General features: G+C 41.0%; 2 protein-coding genes across 2 annotated transcripts in view; one reads left to right on the top strand and one right to left on the bottom strand.

The window, feature by feature from the left end:
* TAF5 (TATA-box binding protein associated factor 5) overlaps window positions 1-14,139 on the top strand; it is a gene marked incomplete at its 5' end in the record, with an annotated part of 15,867 nt that extends 1,728 nt beyond the window's left edge. The window contains 10 exons of the mRNA XM_004700949.2: window positions 1,183-1,420; window positions 4,683-4,998; window positions 5,729-5,892; window positions 5,977-6,112; window positions 8,795-8,915; window positions 9,747-9,876; window positions 10,637-10,801; window positions 11,777-11,954; window positions 12,118-12,295; window positions 13,106-14,139. Coding sequence (XP_004701006.2) covers window positions 1,183-1,420; window positions 4,683-4,998; window positions 5,729-5,892; window positions 5,977-6,112; window positions 8,795-8,915; window positions 9,747-9,876; window positions 10,637-10,801; window positions 11,777-11,954; window positions 12,118-12,295; window positions 13,106-13,323 — 1,844 coding nt within the window. The remainder of the gene's footprint in view (window positions 1-1,182; window positions 1,421-4,682; window positions 4,999-5,728; window positions 5,893-5,976; window positions 6,113-8,794; window positions 8,916-9,746; window positions 9,877-10,636; window positions 10,802-11,776; window positions 11,955-12,117; window positions 12,296-13,105) is intronic.
* On the bottom strand, window positions 14,112-21,250 carry ATP5MK (ATP synthase membrane subunit k). Its single transcript, XM_030886048.2, has 4 exons — window positions 21,143-21,250; window positions 16,588-16,683; window positions 16,411-16,503; window positions 14,112-14,205 (listed from the first exon to the last, which is right to left on the bottom strand). Exons 2-3 carry the CDS (start codon window positions 16,672-16,674, stop codon window positions 16,414-16,416), a joined length of 177 nt encoding a protein of 58 aa, XP_030741908.1. The 5' UTR covers window positions 16,675-16,683; window positions 21,143-21,250; the 3' UTR covers window positions 14,112-14,205; window positions 16,411-16,413.
* Window positions 21,251-21,328: the final 78 nt, after the last annotated feature.

Raw genomic sequence — 21,328 nt, 5'->3', positions numbered from 1 at the left:
CTTCCGCCCCCCTGGATTACTGAATTTTTCAAGTCAAACCGCCCCCCCCCCTTTTAGCATTGATAGGCTTTATTATGCCTTGGTTGCCGGCCCTCACACCTGAACCTCCTAGTAACTATGGTCACAAAGTCCATGCAGTCAGTCTCATAGACAGGATAAGGTCTCAAAGGTGATCCTGTGCCACGTAGGCTTTATCAAATCAAACCATCAGTCTTCTGAAGCACTGCCAGAAGGTATGAGTACACACCATTGTATCCACAGGTAGAAATGTGTCAAAATGTGATAGCGACAGATCTTTTCTGCACAGTGTGAATTAAAAATTTTGTCAATAAACTATAAGATAGATCTCCCCAGAAACTTGGCCATTTTTTAGATTGTACCTGAGAAACTGAAAATGAACATAACAAGCCATGAGAGTAACCAGCGATACATGTACATTTGCATATCAGCAATATAACAGAGAACATAGGAATATTGTAATTGAAATTTATAGACATTCCCAACGACCAAATTCTGATTAGATTGACAGATGTATCATTATTTATTATTTGGTATTGCTCTGTTACGAGATTTAACTTTAAAAGTACTTCCAGTTGGGTTTCCTGCTTTGAAATGCCAAGTGTTGACATTGATTTAACATACAAGTTTGAGTTGCATACCTTTAGAGGAAGACATGGTCCTTCACCTGTAAGATGCTCTTAGAACAAGTGACATGTACACATAGGGTAACACATGATAGAGCGTGTTTCAGGAAAGTTACAAAAGTCATCAGGCAGCTCAACGAGTTGGGAATGCTATTCCAGGGCCTGGTTGGTTTCATGATGGTGAGTGGTGGCAACCTTGGGAGAAGATTAACATAGTTTGGTTTGTATATAGTATCTTTGATAAAATCTGTCATGAAAATCAGATAGCTAAAAAATAAAGAGTGGTTTAAAAAAAAGATAGCTACAGGAAAAATGTTGATTTGCAAATGTTTAAGACCTAGATGAGGCTTTGGCTGGAGTGAATGAGATGGGAAAAGTCTCATTAAAAGGCCTTGTGATTATTTTGGGTGGAAGAAAGAGTGAGAGGCAAGACAAACCTCTTAAGTGTCAAGTCCCCTCTGAACGGTAGTACAATAGCCATCGCCACATGGCTTTGCAAGTCATTTTCCTGAGAGTTGTTTTACCTTTTTTCAAACAGTTGCAAGTGTTGTCGTGGAAGACCAGCCAGATGTTAGTGCTGTGCTCTCAGCTTACAACCAGCAGGGAGACCCTGCCATGTACGAGGAGTACTACAGCGGACTGAAGCACTTCATTGAATGTTCTCTGGACTGCCATCGAGCAGAACTATCTCAACTCTTTTATCCTTTGTTTGTGCATATGTACTTGGAGCTAGTCTACAATCAACATGAAAGTGAAGCAAAATCATTCTTTGAGAAGTATGTGGATTTGTAAAACTATACACCTAATACATATCTGTATATAATTTCGAGCATGTGTCTGTAACCACATACCTGTAAGATCACAACTCAGAAGGTACTTGGTGCCAAGGGAACCTGAAATGGGGAGTTTGATCTAATGGGGGAGGTCAGGGAAGGCTCCCCAGAGGGAGGGATGTTTGAAGTGAGATCTGATGTTTGAGCAGGAACTAGCTAGAGGAAGGGAGAGGGAAAAGCATGTGTTCAAGCTCAGTGGCAGGAGGGAGGCTGGTAGGTACAGACACAGAAACCACGTCGGAGTGGTGGGAGCTGAGAACGAGGTTTGGGTGTGATTCATCATAAAGCTGGAGAATGGATTAGGCTCTTGGGCCACATTGAGGCTGTTTGTGTATCGAAAGAGCAGTGGGAAATATTAGGTAGGATTAGACTTGCCTGAGAGTGACTGGAAACCCAAACAATAGTGGTTTAAAGAAGATAAAAGTTATTTTTTCTCTCATCAAAGTGGGCAGCATAAAACTGATTTGGTGGGCTCTTGATTATCTGGGACCTAGGTTCCGTCGGGCAGTCTATCATTCTCATCCCGTGGCTTTCATCAGCATTCTATACCACTGGGAGGGCACACAGCCTTTCTGAAATTGAGCACAATTATTTATTTTCGGTGCCATCAGTGAGGTAGCCACACATAAACATACAAGGGAAGTGTAAAAAGTGTGGTCTTTGTAAGCATGGGGCCCCGCTAACTTCAAGGTCATTGGTTCAAACCCACCAGCCATTCCTTGATGGGGGGTGGGGTGGAGAGGGGCAGTGAGTCAAAGTGGACTTGATGGCTGTGGGCTTGGTTTTGGTTGTTATGTGCCTGGGCATTGTTCAGGAGGTCTTATGGTTAAGGAGCCCTGGTGGTGTAGTGGGTTAAGCGTTAGATTGCCAACCACAGATTCATTTTTCAAGCTCACCAGCTGTTTTGTGAGAGAAAGATTAATAGATCTTCTGCTCCTGTAAAGATTGGCATCTTTGCAAACCTTATGGGGCAGTTCTTCTTGACACCCTGTACAGTCATCAGGGGTTGGAATGGACTTAATGGAGCAGGTTTGTTTTGTTAGTATGGAGGAAGAAATAAGTAAGTAAATAAGATTATTTGTGGATCATGAACTAACAAGTTATTGAAAGGCTTGTAGTTTGAAAATATTTTTCTGCTGTTTAGAAAATTCATGGTAGGGGCCAGAGTGAGTACAGGTTGATGAGTTTTAGAGGCTGTTGTGATGGCTATCAGCTGGAAGCGGTAAGTTTTCTTTCCACTGTGGGTTATTTGAAAATGTGCGGAATGACCATAGAGGAAGGGCGTGTGACTTAGGGATACTGAATGTTCTAGTACGGGGGCAGTCCCATTTAGCAAAGAATTCCCTACTTCAAATGCCAGTCACACCCCATTAAAAAACAGTGTACTAGGGTGTGATGGGGAAGTGAAGAGAAATAGATACTGAGAGGTGAGATACGAAGTAGAGAGTTGATGATAGATTGGATGTGAAGGGTGAGGGGTTGAGGCTCTAGGTATCCCTAGCTTTCAGACTCTCCCAGCTATTCAAGAGTGCCTTTCACTGAGATAGAAAACACTAGGATAGGATCCAGTTTGTCAACTCATGGAATGATGTTGAATCAGCTTATGCCTCATTTAACAAATATCCAGTAGATAGGTGGATGATAATGGAAAATTCTTGAACTTAGAAGAGAGGTAGGGATTGTAGCCAAATGTAATATTCAACAGTGAGAGATATGGATGAGACTGCCTGCAGGAAGAGTAGGAAGCAAACCAGTAAAGGTCCTGGGTGTGCGCCAGAGGTACTCCAGCATTTAATGACCAAGTAGAGAGATGAAAGGAGAGGCCAGAGAAGTAGGGAGAAAATCAAGAGAATTATGAATGTCAGTGAGTGTTTAAGAAGGATAAGTACTTCACAGAGACCTGTTCAGTATAAGCAGTCGAGCCAGAAGCCAGGATTTATGAGACTGCATTAGCTAGCTGGTGATGGTAATAGAGGTCAGAATGTGAGACTCCTTGCTGCCATGCCATGGCTCTTTTCTCTGTGCCACGATGCCTAATGGAAAGTACGTGAAGCAAAATGTCCTGTAGATCAAGGTATGTGGGGGTGGGCCGGTGGGAAAGGGTGGGGAAGACAAAGGCTGATGATAGAAATTCTACAATAGAAGCACATTTTTCTTACAGTTTTATAAACAAAACAACTTTTCTGGTCCCATGGGACAGCCATCTCCCCACTCAAAACTGGACTAGCATAGAAGGAGTCTGCTGTGACCAGTCTCAGCCTTTGCCAGGGGCCCATGCTCACCTAAGGTTCTGGGCAGTGACTGATATAAACAGCAAGAAACTGGGAATTCTAATTTAACTCGGATCTTAAACAGAAGCTCTTAGTTCATGTATTAATGAATCAATCACAATAGAATAAAACAGGTAACACTTGGAGAAATCTGCTGGCTATGTATTTATCAGTGCCAGAGAACTAATATATTTAGTTTTTGTTTTCTAAGTATTTATGTATTAACTGCTTTGTTTCATGAGTGTCAATATAATTTTTAATTATACTTGGAAAACTAAGATGTGTAAAAACAAAAGTACCTTTAAATTTACCAACTGTTACCAAGGCTGAAGGTTGTGGCAATAGTGGTTTTAATAGAAATACTGTTTGGTATCAGCATATGTTTGTTCTTTAGTCGTAGGATGAGAATATTGCTATTTAATAACTGAATCTGATATTTAGGATATATAAATCAGTACATTTTTAAAGAATGCCATGTGTAGATAATACTGAAAGGTTGTTGATAAGTTCCTTGAGTTTGTTAAATTACCTACTTTTGAAATTGTTTTAAAATTTCTGTAATACTTATGAAAAGCTTGTGAGTTTTGAAAAAGCCAAAATTTAGTAAAGCAAGAGTTTTAATGTTTTCAAATGACTACCAGTGGTAGCATTCAAATGAAAATCTCTACCAATCATCTTTATTTATAATATATTCAGATCCCTCTCTTGGAGTGTTTGATACATTTCCGTAGAGAATTAAATAATAAATAAGCATGCCTGTAGCCACAGCATTGGAGTCATTTTGAATAAGTTCCTTCTGCTCTTGCTGCAGCTTGGCCCAGGAGTATTCAGATGACTGCTTTGAAAAAATTCTAGATGGTTTATCAATATGTGGGGGAGAGGCGGATCCCTTAGTGATTATGTTGACAAATGACCTTTTAAAATCACTGACCCAGGTTCCATGGAGATCAAGAATGTTATTACCAGGACGACCTCCGAGTATTATCTAGTCTTACCAAAAAGGAGCACATGAAAGGGAATGAGACCATGTTGGACTTCCGAACAAGTAAATTTGTTTTGCGAATTTCCCGGGACTCATACCAACTCTTAAAGAGGCATCTTCAGGAGAAACAGAACAATCAGATATGGAACATCGTTCAGGAGCACCTCTACATCGACATCTTCGATGGGATGCCGCGTAGTAAGCAGCAGATAGACGCCATGGTGGGAAGTTTGGCAGGAGAGGCTAAACGAGAGGCAAACAAATCAAAGGTATGGGAGTAAACCTTCAGATCTCTATAGTGCAGAGTATGAAAAATTGTAGCATTTCCAGCTATGAATTTTGCACATTTCTTTTTTCTTCTTGTAGCTAGTTTGGGAGTGATTTGACTGTATAATTATGGTGGCAAGATTAATTTCCTGTTTCAAGGAAAAGGCATATGTTAGGAATAGATGCATGTAACAGAAGCCTGACACGGTGACAGTGTCCCTCCCTGCCCCTCCCCCACAAAGCCATGTCCAAAGGAAGAGCTTGTGGGGTTGCCATAGGGGCACCACAATGCCCTCAGGGGCCCGGCTCCTTCTATACTTCTGCTCCCCTCTTTCAAATATGACTTTCTTCTCTGTGTACACAAGCTGGTGTTGCAGCTCTAGCATTGTATGCACATGTACTTCATGAAGGAAGAGTGGGGAGGACAAAGGGCATGGCTCTGTTGAAACTCCCTTTTTATCAGGAAAATCGTGTTTTTCACTAAAATTCCATGTAGTATATTTCTGTATATATCTGTTGGTCAGAACAGTGTGACCATTTCTAGCTGCAAGAGAGCCTGAGAAGTGATTTAATGGAGGACCCTGCTGCTCCAGCAAGATCAGGGCTCTGTTAGCAAGGGGAAAGGGGGAGAATGGCAGTTGGATAGGAATGGGAAGTGTGCTAAGGTGTATGTACTAAGAAGTATGTATTAGGTATCAAAAATTAATTAAAATATTGACTTTTGACTTGTAGGTCTTTTTTGGTTTATTAAAAGAACCAGAAATCGAGGTGCCCTTGGATGATGAGGATGAAGAAGGAGAAAATGAAGAAGGAAAACCTAAAAAGAAAAAGCCTAAAAAAGATAGTATTGGGTCCAAAAGCAAAAAACAAGACCCCAATGCTCCACCTCAGAACAGGTGAGGGAAGAAGCTCGAGAACTTGAGTGGGGGTTCAATTGCCAGTATGCAAAGGAGAATTTCCGGCCTTTTTTTCTTTCACAGAATTCCTCTTCCCGAGTTGAAAGATTCAGATAAGTTGGATAAGATTATGAATATGAAAGAAACCACCAAACGAGTCCGCCTTGGTCCAGACTGCCTCCCCTCTATCTGCTTCTATACATTCCTTAATGCTTACCAGGTTGGTGAGATAACTGGGCGGTTTCTGCCGAGGGAGTCATGTGAAATGGTGATTCATTATTAAAAGAAATTCAGTGTGTTAACTGAAAGGTACTTTTGAAATTTAAATTATCAAGGTCAATATAAATACAGCATTTAGGAAAAGAGATTGGATGCTGCTCATAATGGACTGAAGGCAACGTTTACGAGATCTTTAGCTACTTGCAGATACCTGAATCTTACATATACTTGACCATTGTTCCACTGAATAGAATTCTGCTAGCTGTTGAGAAATAGGAAACTGTGATTCATCCCTAATGAACTTGGTTTAAGTACTTATGTAAGCTTAATAATTTTTTAATTAAGAATTATACAAAAAAAATTTACATGTCCATATAGACTTTTTATAATAGGCTACTGAGGATATGTTTAGCAAAGTGCAAAAATTTGGAGGGAAAATGGAATAAATGATGACATTCTCAAAATAAGTGCTTCCAGAAAGGGGGTTTTTAACTGAAAAACATGAATTGCAAGTGGTTTCTCTGAATTTTCTTCAGTTTTTCATTGGGGGTTAGGCGAGGGTTTACAGAGCAGGTCATCATTTTTGTATTGAACAACTTATCAAATTCCTCCCACTGGCTTACCCTGTTCCCATAATTTTTTCCCATCTTTCTCTTGTCTGATTGTAGCTTCTCCTTCACTCACAGTGAGACCCGTCTCCTCTCCATCCTGGAATATACCCTCCTTCATTTTCCCTCCAGCCTCTGTGTGTGTGTGTGTGTGTTGAAATTTTACACAGCCGATTAGCTTCCCATTCACATGCATGAATGGCCATGTGAGGGTTTTAACTCTCTTGTTTTTTCATCAGTGAAATTGACCAACCTCCAACAATTTTTACTCAGTTATTCAGTACCATTGAGTATCTTCTTCAGAACGTATCCACCTACTCATGATTTCTGTTTAGTGGTTGTTTCTGGTGAACTAGTTTCCCTGCTCTTGTATCTTCCTTTTTTTGTTTTTAAGGTAATTGCTGACTATCTGGTCTCATGGATGATTTTTTTAAATTTATTTACTTAGTTTAGTAAGTACTATTATTTATTTATTTATTTTAAACATTTTATTAGGGGCTCATACAACTGTTATCCCAATCCATACACACATCAATTGTGTAAAGCGCATTTGTACATCGTTTCTCAAAACATTTTCTCTCCATTTAAACCCCCGACATTAGGTCCTCATTTTTCCCCTCCCTCCTTATTAAGTACTTTTATTGGGGGCTCCTACATCTCCTTTCATAATCCATACATTCATCCATTGTCGAGCACATTTGTACATATGTTGCCATCATTTTCAAAGCATTTTCTTTCTGTTTGAGCCCTTGATATCAGCTCCTCATTTTCCTCTGCCTTCCCTCCCTCATGAACCCTTCATAAGTTATAGATTATTATTTTCATATCTTACATTGTCCTCTGTTACGTAACCTTCCACCCACTTTTCTGTTGTTCGTCCCCTTGGGGGGGGCTTATTTGTTGATCCTTGTGATCGATTCCCCCTTTCTCCCCACACGCTCCCCCTATCCTTCTGGTATCTCTGTTCTCATTGTTGGTCCTGAGGGGTTTATCTATCCTGGATCCCCTGTGTTGCAGGCTCTTAATCTGTAGCAGTGTGCATGTCTGGTCTAGTCTGAGTTGTAAGGTAGAATTGAAGACCTGATAGTGGGGGGAAGGCGGGGAGAGGAAGCATTAAAGAACTAGAGGAAAGTTGTATGTTTCATTGGTGCTATACTGTACCCTGACTGGCTTGTCTCTTCCTTATGGCCCTTCTGTAAGGGGATGTCCAATTGTCTTCAGATGGGATTTGGGTCTCTACTCCACACACCCCTTCTTCCCCCGCCCCATTCACATTGGTAAGATTTTGTTCTGGGTCTTAAATAGGATACCTGATCTCATTGACACCTCATGATCACACAGGCTGGTGTGCTTCTTCCATGTGGACTTTGTTGCTTCTCAGTTAGATGGCCGCTTATTTATCTTCAAGTCTTTAAGACCCTAGTTGCTCTATCTTTTGATAGCTGGGCACCATCAGCTTTCTTCACCATATTTGCTTATGCATTCATTTTGTCTTCAGTGATCGTGTTGGGAAGGTGAGCATTACAGAATGCTGGATTATTAGAACAAAGTGTTCTTGTGTTGAGGGAGTACTTGAGTTGAGGCCCAATGTCTATCTGCTACCTTAATTATTTTTTTTTCCTTAATTCTTAACATATAGATATAAGTATATAGATCTATTTACCTGTCATTATATAAAAATATATTTCCATATGTACATACCTGTATTTAGACCTCTATAAATCTCTTTTGCTTCTTTCCTCTATTTCCTTTTACTTTTCTCTTGTCCCACCGTGATGTTTGACCTTCATTCAGGTCTAGTAATTCCTCCCTGTTATATATTGCCCTTATTAAGCCCCACTAGGCTGGATGATTTCTAATAGGTGCACCGTACTTGTGGGTCATATTCTTTATTTTTGTGACCCACGTTGTTATTAAGCTAAAAGGTAACCTTAGGGAATAAAGCCAGTCAGTAGTCTTGGGGTCATATACTCATAAGAAAAAGAGTGTACAACATGTAGTATTCTGTACACGGGCTGTCGTGTTTGTCTTTCTTCAAGCAGTACTGTTTACTATAAACTGGTTTCCATTGGCAGGGCCTCACTGCAGTGGATGTCACTGACGATTCTAGCCTGATTGCTGGAGGTTTTGCAGACTCAACTGTCAGAGTGTGGTCTGTGACACCCAGAAAGCTCCGCAGTGTGAAACAAGCCACAGGTAACCAGATGACCTCTGAGGGCAGGTGCCACCTATATGCTCCATCTCTCCACTTTTTACCAGTTCGGTTTCCATAGGATCTGCACAGAGCTTGTCATCTTGGCCAAGATTCAGCTCATTTTGAGATGCTAACCTCCCCAAGGGAAAGCACACTAAAATGACAGGGTCTTGGGTGTTTGACCAGCTCAATTTCTATGACCATCAGTGCCCCTATTATAGAATGAGGTGGGTAGGGTAGAAAATTTCTAAAAGTTAAACATCTAACATTTTCTGATTGAGAATTTTCAGAAATCTTTAAACAGCGAGATTGCATTCTGTATTTTAGCCATAAAAAGAGGGAGCTGGTGTCAAGGCATTTAAGAAGGAAGAACATGTTCTGAAACTGAGTGTTGTAACAATTTTACAACACTGCTGGATGTGATTACACTGTGTCTGGATTAGCACCTAATAAAATGGTTAAAAACGTGGGAGAAATGCAAAATAATAGCTTAAAAATCTAATAAGTGCAGGACTTCATTTTAAAGAACTTCTTGCTAACTGCATTATTTAAAGAAAAGAAGACATTTAAAAAGAATTTTAGCATTTTCATCTTTGTGAAATAGGGATATCATTGGAAAACATGAGTTTCAGTCCTAATTTCAAAACTGACTAGCTGTGTGTATTAACTGCTCTGAACTTGAAGCTTTCTATACATACAACTAGGATGCTATCACTTAATTTGGAAGCATTGAGAACTTCTCAATGTTAGTTCTTTCCCTGAGCACTGATGTGAGTGCCTAAACTGCTTTGATGAATGTGCCTTTAATATTCAGTATTTCTGGACCATTTTAGATCTTAGCCTCATAGACAAAGAATCGGATGATGTCTTAGAAAGAATCATGGATGAGAAAACAGCCAGTGAGCTGAAGATTCTGTATGGTCACAGTGGGCCTGTCTATGGAGCCAGCTTCAGCCCGGATAGGTAAAATTCAAACGTTAAACTGCTTCCGTATATTGAGATTCTATGAAAGTTAAATACTGGAAACATCATGCAAATACTGGGAGAGCACTGCTAGAAAAATCTCACAGTTGCCTTTCATTCAGCATCATTTAGAATCTTGCTGTTTCCTAATTATCTTGGGTAACTGGTATACTGAATGGCAGCTTCACTATAATCAAGGTTTACAACTTCAGGGTTGACAGGCTTAAAAAATTAGCTTGAGTTTTACATTACTACGACACCTTTTCTCATAGTTCAAGAACCGTGCATTCCCTTCTATGGAGTTCTGGGTGCCGTGGGTTAGACATCGGGCTGCTAGCTGTGATGTCGGTGTGTCAAACATACCAGCCTCTCTGCGAGAAAGACGAGGCTGTAGCTCATGTAAAGATTTGGTCTGGGAATGTGTAGGGTAGCTGAGTCAGAATCAATTTGATGGCATTGGGGTTTGGGGCTTGGGGCTTTTTCCCTAGTAGACCCTACTTTTCACAATCCAAACTCGACAGTAGGTGCTCAGATGAGCATCAAGGGTAGTTGATTTGATTGGTATTTTCAACTCAGTGTATTTTTTGATCATGTAACAAATTAGGAAGACTTTCAACTCTTGCTCTATACTGTGAATTCCAGGTATATACTAAATGTGAGGTGTAGCATGTAAACTATAATATAGTCAGATATGTGGAGCAAGTGGGCAGGTGACCAGATGTTATTTTGGGAATCAAATGTATCTATCACCTTTTCTTAGGAACTACCTGCTTTCCTCTTCAGAAGATGGAACTGTTCGATTGTGGAGCCTTCAGACGTTCACCTGCTTGGTGGGCTATAAAGGACACAACTACCCTGTATGGGACACACAGTTTTCTCCCCACGGATACTATTTTGTGTCAGGGGGTCATGACCGAGTAGCTCGGTAAGAATACTGCAGTTTTTTCAACCAACAGAATGGTTTTTTTCTTTGGGAATTGCATGCACCAAACTCCTTTTCATTTCTATTATTTAGGGACCAACTTTTTGAGAACGTTAGGGTTACGTAAGCAAGGATATTGATTTCCTGATTTTCTTCTGCCCCAAGTTACTCCGCATTTAGAGCCCCGTATTTGAAAATGCATCAGGACAGGAATATTACATCTGAAACTATGTGTACACCACAAGTCTTGCCTTTCTGTCTTGTTAGTTTGCTACCATGCCTCCCCCACCTTCTATGCTTAACCATCAAGCCTTTGTTTCTTTTACATATTTTCTAAATAATTTAGGTTAAGGTACATCAGATCAGAAATGAATTATGTGGTGGCCAAAACTGAAGGGAAATTGTGTCCTACTATTTTAGGTTTAAGGAGCTGTGGTGCTGATGGATGGGTTGTTTGAGCTCACCAGCAGGTACACAGGAGGAAGCTGTGTGCCAATCTGCTTCTGAAGCTCAAGCTTTAGAAACCCTAAGGGGACAGTTCCACTGTTCTGTAGGGTCATTATGTATTAGAATAGAAATAGGTTACTTATGGTTTAGTCAAGGAGTTGGGGGTGGGGTGGGGTAAGGTTCATATAAACTCTGAAACCCAGTGTGATCTAGTCAATTCCTACTTAACGTGACCCCGTTGAGGGTTTCTGAGATGGTAAATTTTCATAGGAGAGCCTCATCTTTCTTCGAGATCTGCTGGTGGGTTCAAACCAATGACCTTGAGGTTGGCACCAGGGTTTGTGTAGAGCATTCAAAATTAATTAAAAATTTTTTTAACCAGACCAACTCCAAATAAAGTTTCAATTATTCATCTTTCCCTCAATTAATTAGTGAGCCAACACTTGACATAGATACTGCCATATTTATTTTAGGACCTATCGTGTTACTAATTATCATATTTTACGTTCAACTTTTCAACTTCTGAAAAAGGCTCTGGGCTACAGACCACTACCAGCCTTTACGGATATTTGCTGGACATCTTGCTGATGTAAATTGTACCAGATTCCATCCAAACTCTAATTATGTTGCTACGGGTTCTGCAGACCGAACAGTGCGGCTTTGGGATGTCCTGAATGGGAACTGTGTAAGAGTCTTCACTGGACACAAGGTAATTTTCACCCTCATTACTCTTGCACACAAAACTGCCTTCAAGATCAACTATGTTAACAAACGTTTAGAAGGTATTATCCAAATCACCAACTCTAACTTCGTCTTTTATATATGTATATTCAGCATTATATTTATCATTTCCATCGACTTCTCTTTTCTAGGGACCGATTCATTCCTTGGCATTTTCTCCCAATGGGAGATTCCTGGCTACAGGAGCAACTGATGGCAGAGTACTCCTGTGGGATATTGGACATGGTTTAATGGTTGGAGAATTAAAAGGACACACAGATACAGTTTGTTCACTTAGGTTTAGTAGAGATGGTGAAATTTTAGCATCAGGTAAGTGACTGTAGAGATGGCTTTGTGGTAATGATATGCTGACAAGCAATATTGGGCATTGAACTCTAAATGTGCCAATGTTGGCTAATGTTATGACTTGTCTATCTTTGCCTTAATTTTAAGAAAAGCAAACACTGGGTGTTGACAATTAAAAATTTATTATTTTAGGAGCCCCGGTGGCATAGTGGTTGAGTAGGGCTGCAACTGAAAGTTTAGCAATTCAAAATCAGCAGCTCCTCAGAATGATAGATTTCTACTCCCTTGAAGAGTTAATCTCTGAAACTCAGGGACAGTTCTGCCCTGTCCTATAGGGTCACTATGAGTTGGCATCAACTCCGTGGCAGAATTTAAACCATATAGGATTGCAGAGTTGATGTAGACTTGTTAGCAGTGGTGTTTTGGTTTATTTGGGGTTTAAGCTGTAGTGGCACAGCAGTACATCCTTGGCTACTAATGGAAAGGTGGATGGTTTAAGGCCACCAGTGTTGCCACAAGAGAAAGCTGTGGCAGTCTGCTTTTGTAGATTGTTTAGCCTTGGAAAGTGTATGGGACAGCTCGACTGTTTTGTAGAGTCAATATGCCTTAGAATGTTAAGGCGGTGACCGGTTTTTAGGTTTTGTTCCCCTTATGTTATCACCCTACAAGTATGTTGACTTCTTGGCTTCATCTATTGTTTGAAATCGTTCTTTACGAGAGGCAAGTTTAGAGGTTCTTACCAAATATGTACAAGTACATAAAGTGTAACTGATAAGCTGTCCAAGTCCAAATGTGATGAATGCCACTCAATGAATTTTCTTGGCTGCTCCTTAGGTTCAATGGATAATACAGTCCGGTTGTGGGATGCTATCAAAGCATTTGAAGATTTAGAGACTGATGACTTTACTACAGCCACTGGGCACATAAACTTACCTGAGAATCCACAGGAGTTATTGCTGGGAACATACCTGACCAAATCAACACCAGTTGCACACCTCCATTTTACTCGAAGGAACTTGGTTCTAGCTGCAGGAGCTTACAGTCCACAGTAACCATCGGTACTCAAGACCTTTTGGAAGCTACTGTTTGAAAAGGGAGACTGAAAGCAAATACCTCAGTGATTTAATATTTAAGCTACAAAGAATGTTTTGTCTATATGGATCTGGAAGTAATGCTGCTTGGAACATCTGAACAGGACGGTTCCACATTTCTATAGCAACCACATTTAACTAATTTCCGTTAGCTGAATGGGAGGTATTATGTTCATGGAGGGGACATTTATGGTGCTTTGGATTGTGTGGAAACTATGCATATTCTGTTCAAATGCTACTTTAATTTATTATTTTGGAGAGAGGAAAAAAAACACCAATTCATCCAGCTTCAAAAGAATTCAAACTTAGTATAATTAATACCATCTTAAATTTTGGCTGAAGAATTCTATGAGCATAAACATTTCTGCTGTAAAAGGTAGTTACTGCATGGCCCTCGAGTGTGACATGGCCCCACTAGCCCTTTCCTTGGCCCACGGTTAGCAGAACGTATGTGACTCGGTAGGGTGAACTACATTTTTACTAAGAGCTAGATGAAGTACAACCACTGACTGACATCTACTTTTACACTGAAACACTCAGCCAGGTTTTCATGGTCTACTTCAGCTAACATAATATACAACCTAGTACACTTGAAGTCAGACAGACATTTCAGTTGCTTACCTCTAGGACTGAGCCTTGCTTTGGTAAACGGAAAAAAAAATTAGACCAAGTCACTGCCAGTTTTTTGCCTTTGTTTCATTTTGTACAGTTTTTATATTTTTGATATCTTGTAAATAAAAACAACCAGCTTTTCCAGGTTCATAATTTATTGTACAAACTGAGTTATCACATGATGAGTTGACATTCACTTCTCCAGGCATGAGAATTTAGCAGCCGAGAATCCTGTAAAAACAAACACAGTGGTTTAGACAAAAATGTGATCAACATTAGTAAGACGTTTGGTAATTATGATAGGGCTGCCCATGAGTCCTCTGAAATTAACTGTAATACTTGTGAAAGTAATTAATACAACTTAGCCTTTTGTTCTACCTTTAAAAAATAGTGGCCAATAATGCAGTATGCAATACTAGAAGCCTAATATGTGCGCTATTTTTTTTAAAGATAATTTTATTGGGGGCTCAAACAACAATCCATACATCACAAAATTGTATCAAGCATATTTGTACATTGCCATCATTTTCTAAACATTTACATTCTATTTCAACCCTTGGTATCAGCTTATGTGCACTACTTTTAATAAGAGCAACAAGTATGAAACATTTAATATCTGAGATACAATTTCTCCATTTTTTTGGCAATGGAATATGGCTACCTTCTAATAGGGCGCATCTAATATGGAAAATTGAGCAAAACACTACCTGATTATCAGGCACATACCATGGGCCACTGCATCGGGATATGCAGATACCCTACGGCAAATAGTTGTACGGAATGAAGACAAATTCCCAGTCTGAAGGAGATCTATAGCATTAATTCTGGTGTGGGACTCTGCCACATCACTTATTGCCAACGTGACACTCCCATAAGGTTCTTGGTGTAAGCTGAAGGGAGGTGGAAGCAAAGCCTCTGGAGAGTTAAAAGGACTACATAAAATGTGCAACTAGCGCACATACAAAGCAACTAGTATACATGGGTGGTTAATAGCTTAATAGGCATTTTGTAAAGAACTTAAGTCGCCAAGAAAGACCTGTTAAATAGAGGAAAAAAATTGGAACACCAGGAAAAATACACGTGGGAAAAACATTTTACCAAGAAGCTAAAAGTTACACATTATTTTTATTCATCAAATTAGCAAAAAAGAAATAGGCATTACTTCACATTGGTGGGAATGAGAGATTGCCTTTTAAACAGATGTACCATCCTTTGGGAAAGCATTTTAACAACAAATCGGATAGTCAATACTCTCCTCAGAAGTGTTCATTTTAACAACAGATGTACTTCATCTGTGAAATAGAGATCACATTCTCACGATTACTCATATACTAAAAACAAACATACTTGTTATAAGACAAAATTATAGACAGATTCAAAGCGGTTACAGGTCTATGTTAAAAGAGTTAAACCAAAATGTGCACAAATGTTGGGCGGATGGGCTTGGGCAATATTTTTCTCAATATTGCTTTTATGTGACTTTCCTGCCATGGATAGGAGCCCTGGTGGTACAGTGGGTGTGCACAGCACTGCTAACCACAGGGTCAACAGTTTGAAACCACCAGCCCCTCCAAGGGAGGAAAAAGGGGCTTTGGATTCCTATGAGGGTTTATAGTTGAACCCCAGGTGAGCAGTTCTACTCTGTCCCATAGGGCTGTTATGAGTGGAGTAGCAATGAACTGGATTTTGGTCTCGATCATGGTCTTACAACTTCCACTAAATACATAAGTGGGACTATGCAACTGAGGTGCTTCTGGCCCATGAAGGCACTGGGTAGCTAGCTAATAATGCAAATGCGGTGCCCTGCTGCTAGGCTTAAAGAGAGCTAATCCTGTAGGAAAGGGAAGGCCTCATGACTGTCAAGAAAGAGCTGGGAGTGGAGCAAGTCCTTTGGACCCAGAGTTCCTGTGTTGGAGCCTCCTGGAACCTCGAGAATGGCGGGTGTGCCAGACCACAAAGTGTTAGGAATGAGTGCTTTTGGATGAGAGGCTTGCTAGCACGGGGGGACTTAGGAATGGTAGTAAAGAGCTTTGCTAACACTTTCCTGAGTAAGGCAGAGGTCAGGCCACCTAGAGGCCAAAGCTGACTAGAGGCTGTCCTGACGAAGCCCTATATGCCAAGTCTCTCCTGATCCTAACTTATTTTTCTAAAAACAAACCCCCCATAACTGTTTAGTACTGTCTGGGAGTTCTGGTGTAATAATGATCAAGCCAAGCATAGTAGTGGAGTGCTGTGGGAGGAACAAATGGTTAGTGCTAGAACTGGTGAAGTCAGAGGAGACATGTCAGATCTCTTTCTCATAGCTGTATTTTTTCCCACCAGCCTATTTTTAGGAGAGGTCAGACACCCCCCACCCAAGGCTATTTTTATTGTGGGTGACTGAGTGGGAAAACTAAAAATGACTGTATTATAAATGCATAAGTATCAATTTCTTACCATTTACGATGCTTTCACAGCTGGAGTTTTTTTAGGTCTTAACTTGAAGTATAGGACCAGCAGAGCAATGCCCCCATATGTGGCCAGCACACACTGAGACGAGAAGGAATAGCAGAATTACTGTTACACCTATACTATCTTAAATATAAGTACTTAAGAGGTATCATTAATACTTACATTCATTCTACCTGTGAGAGTGTAAGAGTTGAAATATTTTTTAATACCAGTGAACTGGAATTGAGAATCGGCTTCTGGACCTGCCATGATTTCGATCTTTAAAAAAAGAAAGAAAGCAATACATTGGTTTGGATACAACTTAAAATTATTTTGTTTTTTTAGTTTTAAAACACTTGAAAAAGTCATTACACAGGACTATGGTAAACTTTATGTAGTTTTCATCCAACACAGCAGTAGCAAAGATGGAAGATGGATTCAATACAGCAACTTTTGGAAGACTATCTTGGTGGCTATTACATGAGTAGTCCAGAATGCACAGTCTAGAACATAATTAAAGCATCCAGCACAGCAAAAGGACACAATAGTTACCACTAAATCCACTCTATGATGCAACATAGTCTAGTGTTTTCATTTCAGGCTCCTGTATACTGTGGGGCACTGTACATTGTAGTAATTAATCAGTTTTAACATTAATTAAAGCTCAAGTTGGCACTTACGATACTTGAAAAAACTTCTTCACATGGCTGACCACCACCAAACTGTCAACTTGCAGCCCAGATAATTGTAGTTTTGTTATAATTTAAGATTCCCTAAGGGAATGGGCATACTTGATATATGGAGTTGACAGCCATGGGTAGAAGGGCGTTGGAATTCTAACTCCTTACACAAAACAGATTTTGGTTTATATGTAAATAGTGAAACCAACCAGCCCTAGAAAAAAAACAAACAAACTGGGGCAAAGAAATTTTAATCATCTCAGGGAAGGGAAGCATCTTTTAAAATGTGGGGAAAGCAGATATTCCTAGTGTGTCAACTGGCACCACCTCCCTGAAGTACAACGTAGGTAAATCTATCCAATAATACAATGAATGCACTCATCTAGCAAGTTCGTCTTAGGGAATTTCCCTCATAAAAATATTACAAAATAGAAACTTGTTTTGCTGTTCAAGGACAGTCACTGAAATACTGCTTACAAGGTATTGAAAATAAAACAAACATGGAAAAACACCAAAAGTTCATTAAAGAAGAGGGACAACTTAGAGGAAATATAGGTGGGTAGCTCTTTATAGGAAGATGTCTCTATTGTCAAATATAAAGCACATTTCTCAACTTTACAGAGTATTGTCAAATACACATCCCATTTCTCAACTTTACAGAGTATCAATGGCTCTAAAAGATTCAGCTTTTAATCAGGAAAAGCAGCAGCAGCACCATCTTCACCAAGAAAACGTGAAGTAAAAATTCTCAGGCCCGATGCCACAGACGGCCAGAAATTTGAACAAATCTGTCTTGGAAGTACAGCCAGAATGTTCTTTAGATCCCCTTGCAGAGGGGTCTCGGGGAGGAGATGAGCCAGTCAGGGTGCGATGTAACAATGATGAGAAATACAACCTTCCTCTAGTTCCTAAAGGTTTCCTCCCCGCTCCCACTACCATGACTCGAATTCTGTCTTGCAAGACTGGCTAGACCAGAGGATGTACACTGGTACAGATAGGAACTGAAAATACAGGGAATTCAGGACGGATGAGCCCTATAGGACCAGTGGTGTGAGTGGCAAAACAGGGAGGGTAAAGGGAGAATGGGTAGGAAAGAGGGAACCGATTACATGGAACTGTGTGTGACCTCCTCCCTGGGGGACAGACAACCGAAAAGTGGATGAAGGGAGACGTCGGACAGGGCAAGATATGACAAAATACCCATTTATAAACTATCAAGGGTTCATGCGGGAGGGGGGAGCAGGGAGGGAGGGGAAAAATGAGGACCCAATGTCGGGGGTTTAAATGGAGAGAAAATGTTTTGAGAAACGATGTACAAATGCGCTTTACACAATTGATGTGTGTATGGATTGGGATAACAGTTGTATGAGCCCCTAATAAAATGTTAAAAAAGAAAAAAAAATGTTCTAAGATTGATTGTGGTGATGATTGAACATTTCTTCTTGATATGATTGAACTTATTGAATTGTGTGATATGTGAATTATGTGCCAATAAAACTGTAAAGAAAAAAAAAAAAAAAGAATGTTCTTTAGAAATGAGGATGGCAAGTTACTTCAGACATGTTATCTGCAGGGATCAGTCCCCAGAAAGACACAATGTAGAGTCAGCGAAAAAGAGGAAGACCCTTAAGACAGACGAACAGTGGCTGCTGTAATGATGGGCTCAAATGTAGCAAGGATTGTGAATATGGTACAGGAACAAGCAGTTTCATTCTGGAGTACACGAGGTCACTTTTAAGTTGGAACCAATTCGACAACGTGACAAAACTCACCACGGCTGGTTTTTTTGAATTTGAAGTCTAGCAATCTATTTAATAAACTAAGTGATTATGATACAAGATGGAGTTTGAAAACCACCAGAGTAATAGAAACAGGACCAAATACCTACTTGTAATTATATTTTTTAAAACTGGAAGACCTTTTAAGAGTGGTTATTTGGCTATCTATGTATTTTTACAAAGGGGCGTGTTTTCATTTGTAATAAAAAATAGCAAAGATCTATTCAAAAGTCATCAGAACAGTAGAAAATTTGCATGTATGACCGCCTATCTACCATGACCATCACCACGTCTAGTCGACTGGCAACACAGCCGGTGGAGGTGGGAGGCAGTGGCAGAGACTCAGATGGCTCTTGATGAAATGGAAGAGGGAGAGGTGTGAGGTTATTGCTATGGAAACTAGCACTGCCCCTCAGTTTAATCACTTAATGGTATTGATGTGCAAAGAACTGGCAATGATAATTTGAGCCAAATGGCCTTAGTTATCTAGAAGGAATCCAAATTTCCTTGGACCCCTTTATTTTGAGAGGCTGTGGTCAGGACACCCCAAGTGGGAAAATCTCCATATAAAGAAATCTTTACAATGTATCTTTTTCTGTTTTTTTTACAATGTACCTTTTATATTCTTATTTTACAAAACTTCCTACCCTCCCTTTGTTCATCTCTAGGATACATTTTTTGGTTTATGGCATGAAGTAGGCTTCCAGAAGAAAAAGGCTTTGTTAAATTATTCATGGATAGCTCCATTATCGAACACCTCTTCACTAATCTTGAGTCTAAACAAAAAATTTACGAGGATGTTGTGTCCAACTGAAGCAGTATTAGGGTGCTTTAAATGCCCTCTTACTTTATATAAATGGAAAGAATGATGGTGACAGTCTCTAAGAAAGCTTTTGAGATGGGAGTAAGGAGTTAGGGTACTTCTGATGAGGTCAACAATGGGGGGCACAAAGCCCGGAAACAGGTCTGTATCCTTTAGTAAAGTACAGGCTACTTTAAGACACCTCGTGTGTTAACAATTCACTTTGTGGAACTAAACCAAAATCAGGGCTTGCATCAACCCTTCCAAGTTCAGTCATGGCCAATGAGTGATATCAAAACAGACTCAAATGTAGGAAACGCCGGTGTACTTGAACGGTAACCCAAATGGTTACATTTACAGGTGAATACTTGGCTAGAAACTTAATCTCCTTCCTAGAACATCAGGGCAGAATATGCATTGCATAAGCAACCGAGTCTCTGGGTCTGCAGAGTGGGAAACAACAGTGCCCAGCTCAAAGATGGCAGCCAACTCAGTTGCTTTCATTGAGTGCAGCTATCCACAGTACAGGCATAATCCAGCTTCCTGTATCAGGCTCCTCAAGGGGCACAGTAAACCTCTTCCAAGTCTCCCATTCCAGGGCTGCAACTTTTGACTTTTCCTGCTTTGGTACAAAGACATAGTACCAAAGGAGACAATCACTGAAGACATTTATAATTGTCAATTAATACTGCTCAATGGCAGTGTGGGAGGAAGGGTCCGAGTACTGGGGGGAGGTGGATGTGTAATTCTTTCATGCCTTTCTCCACCAGTTAGATGGGTATTTCGGAAATGGTCCCACATGAGAAGCTGCTCCTGTTTTCTCTGCTCTAGATTGCTGTTCTTGGCCACCTACCTGAATGCTGCGATCACAACAGGGTCAGAGTCGCTAACGCACTGGAAGCAGCTTCTTGCGTTTCAAGTTGTTTACAGGGCTTTCTGGCTGCTTCCTAGGAATCAAAGGCTTTCCCGGTGATGGTACAGACTGCGATCTAACCTGCCTGGTGAACTCCAAATGCAGGGTCCGGCACCCCTTCCTCGCGCTTTTGACAAAAGATGCGATTGCACAGCTCCAAGAGGCCTGGCTGATCAGAAACCAAACAGCGCCGGCACACGGAGGAAGAGAGGCTCATGCAGCCACAGAAGGGGTCAGAAGTCGGAATCCTCGTCCAGTATGACGTCACTGATGACCTTGGAGGGCTCCCTTCGCGGCGGCCCTCATTTTTACCCACTGGAAAAGGCAACCTAAGGCTCTTTGGGCGCACCCATCCGCCTCGCCCCTACGCTTCTTAGCCACTGCCCTTCCCTTCGCAACCCGGGCCTCGTTGTATCTAGGCCCTTTCCCGTTTTCCCGGCCGTTCTCGGCTTCCCAACCGAAGACCTCGCGGGGCTGCCGGACCAGCAATGGTCCGATTGCAGGCCGAGCCCGCAGAGCGGAGCGGAGGCGCCAGGCCCGAGTGCGGATCCCTCTCCACACCCACCTTGCCAAAGCTACAAACTCCACGGGCAGTGTCCTTCAACGTCTGCAGCCACCGCTCGGCTCAGCCGGAGGAAGTCGCCTGGGCCGCGCACCGTTCCACCGGGCTCCGGGATTCGGCCGCCTGCGTGGATTGGCTGCGGCTCGAAGTCCCGCCTTTCCGCTTCCTGCCCCCATCTCAGCCCGCCCC

This window comes from Echinops telfairi, unplaced genomic scaffold (assembly GCF_000313985.2).
Source record: "Echinops telfairi isolate 266 unplaced genomic scaffold, ASM31398v2 ScPeMD7_70;HRSCAF=299, whole genome shotgun sequence".
Taxonomy (NCBI): Eukaryota; Metazoa; Chordata; class Mammalia; order Afrosoricida; family Tenrecidae; genus Echinops; species Echinops telfairi.
Note: the sequence above shows the minus strand (reverse complement) of the source record. Positions and strands in the feature narration are given on the sequence as shown.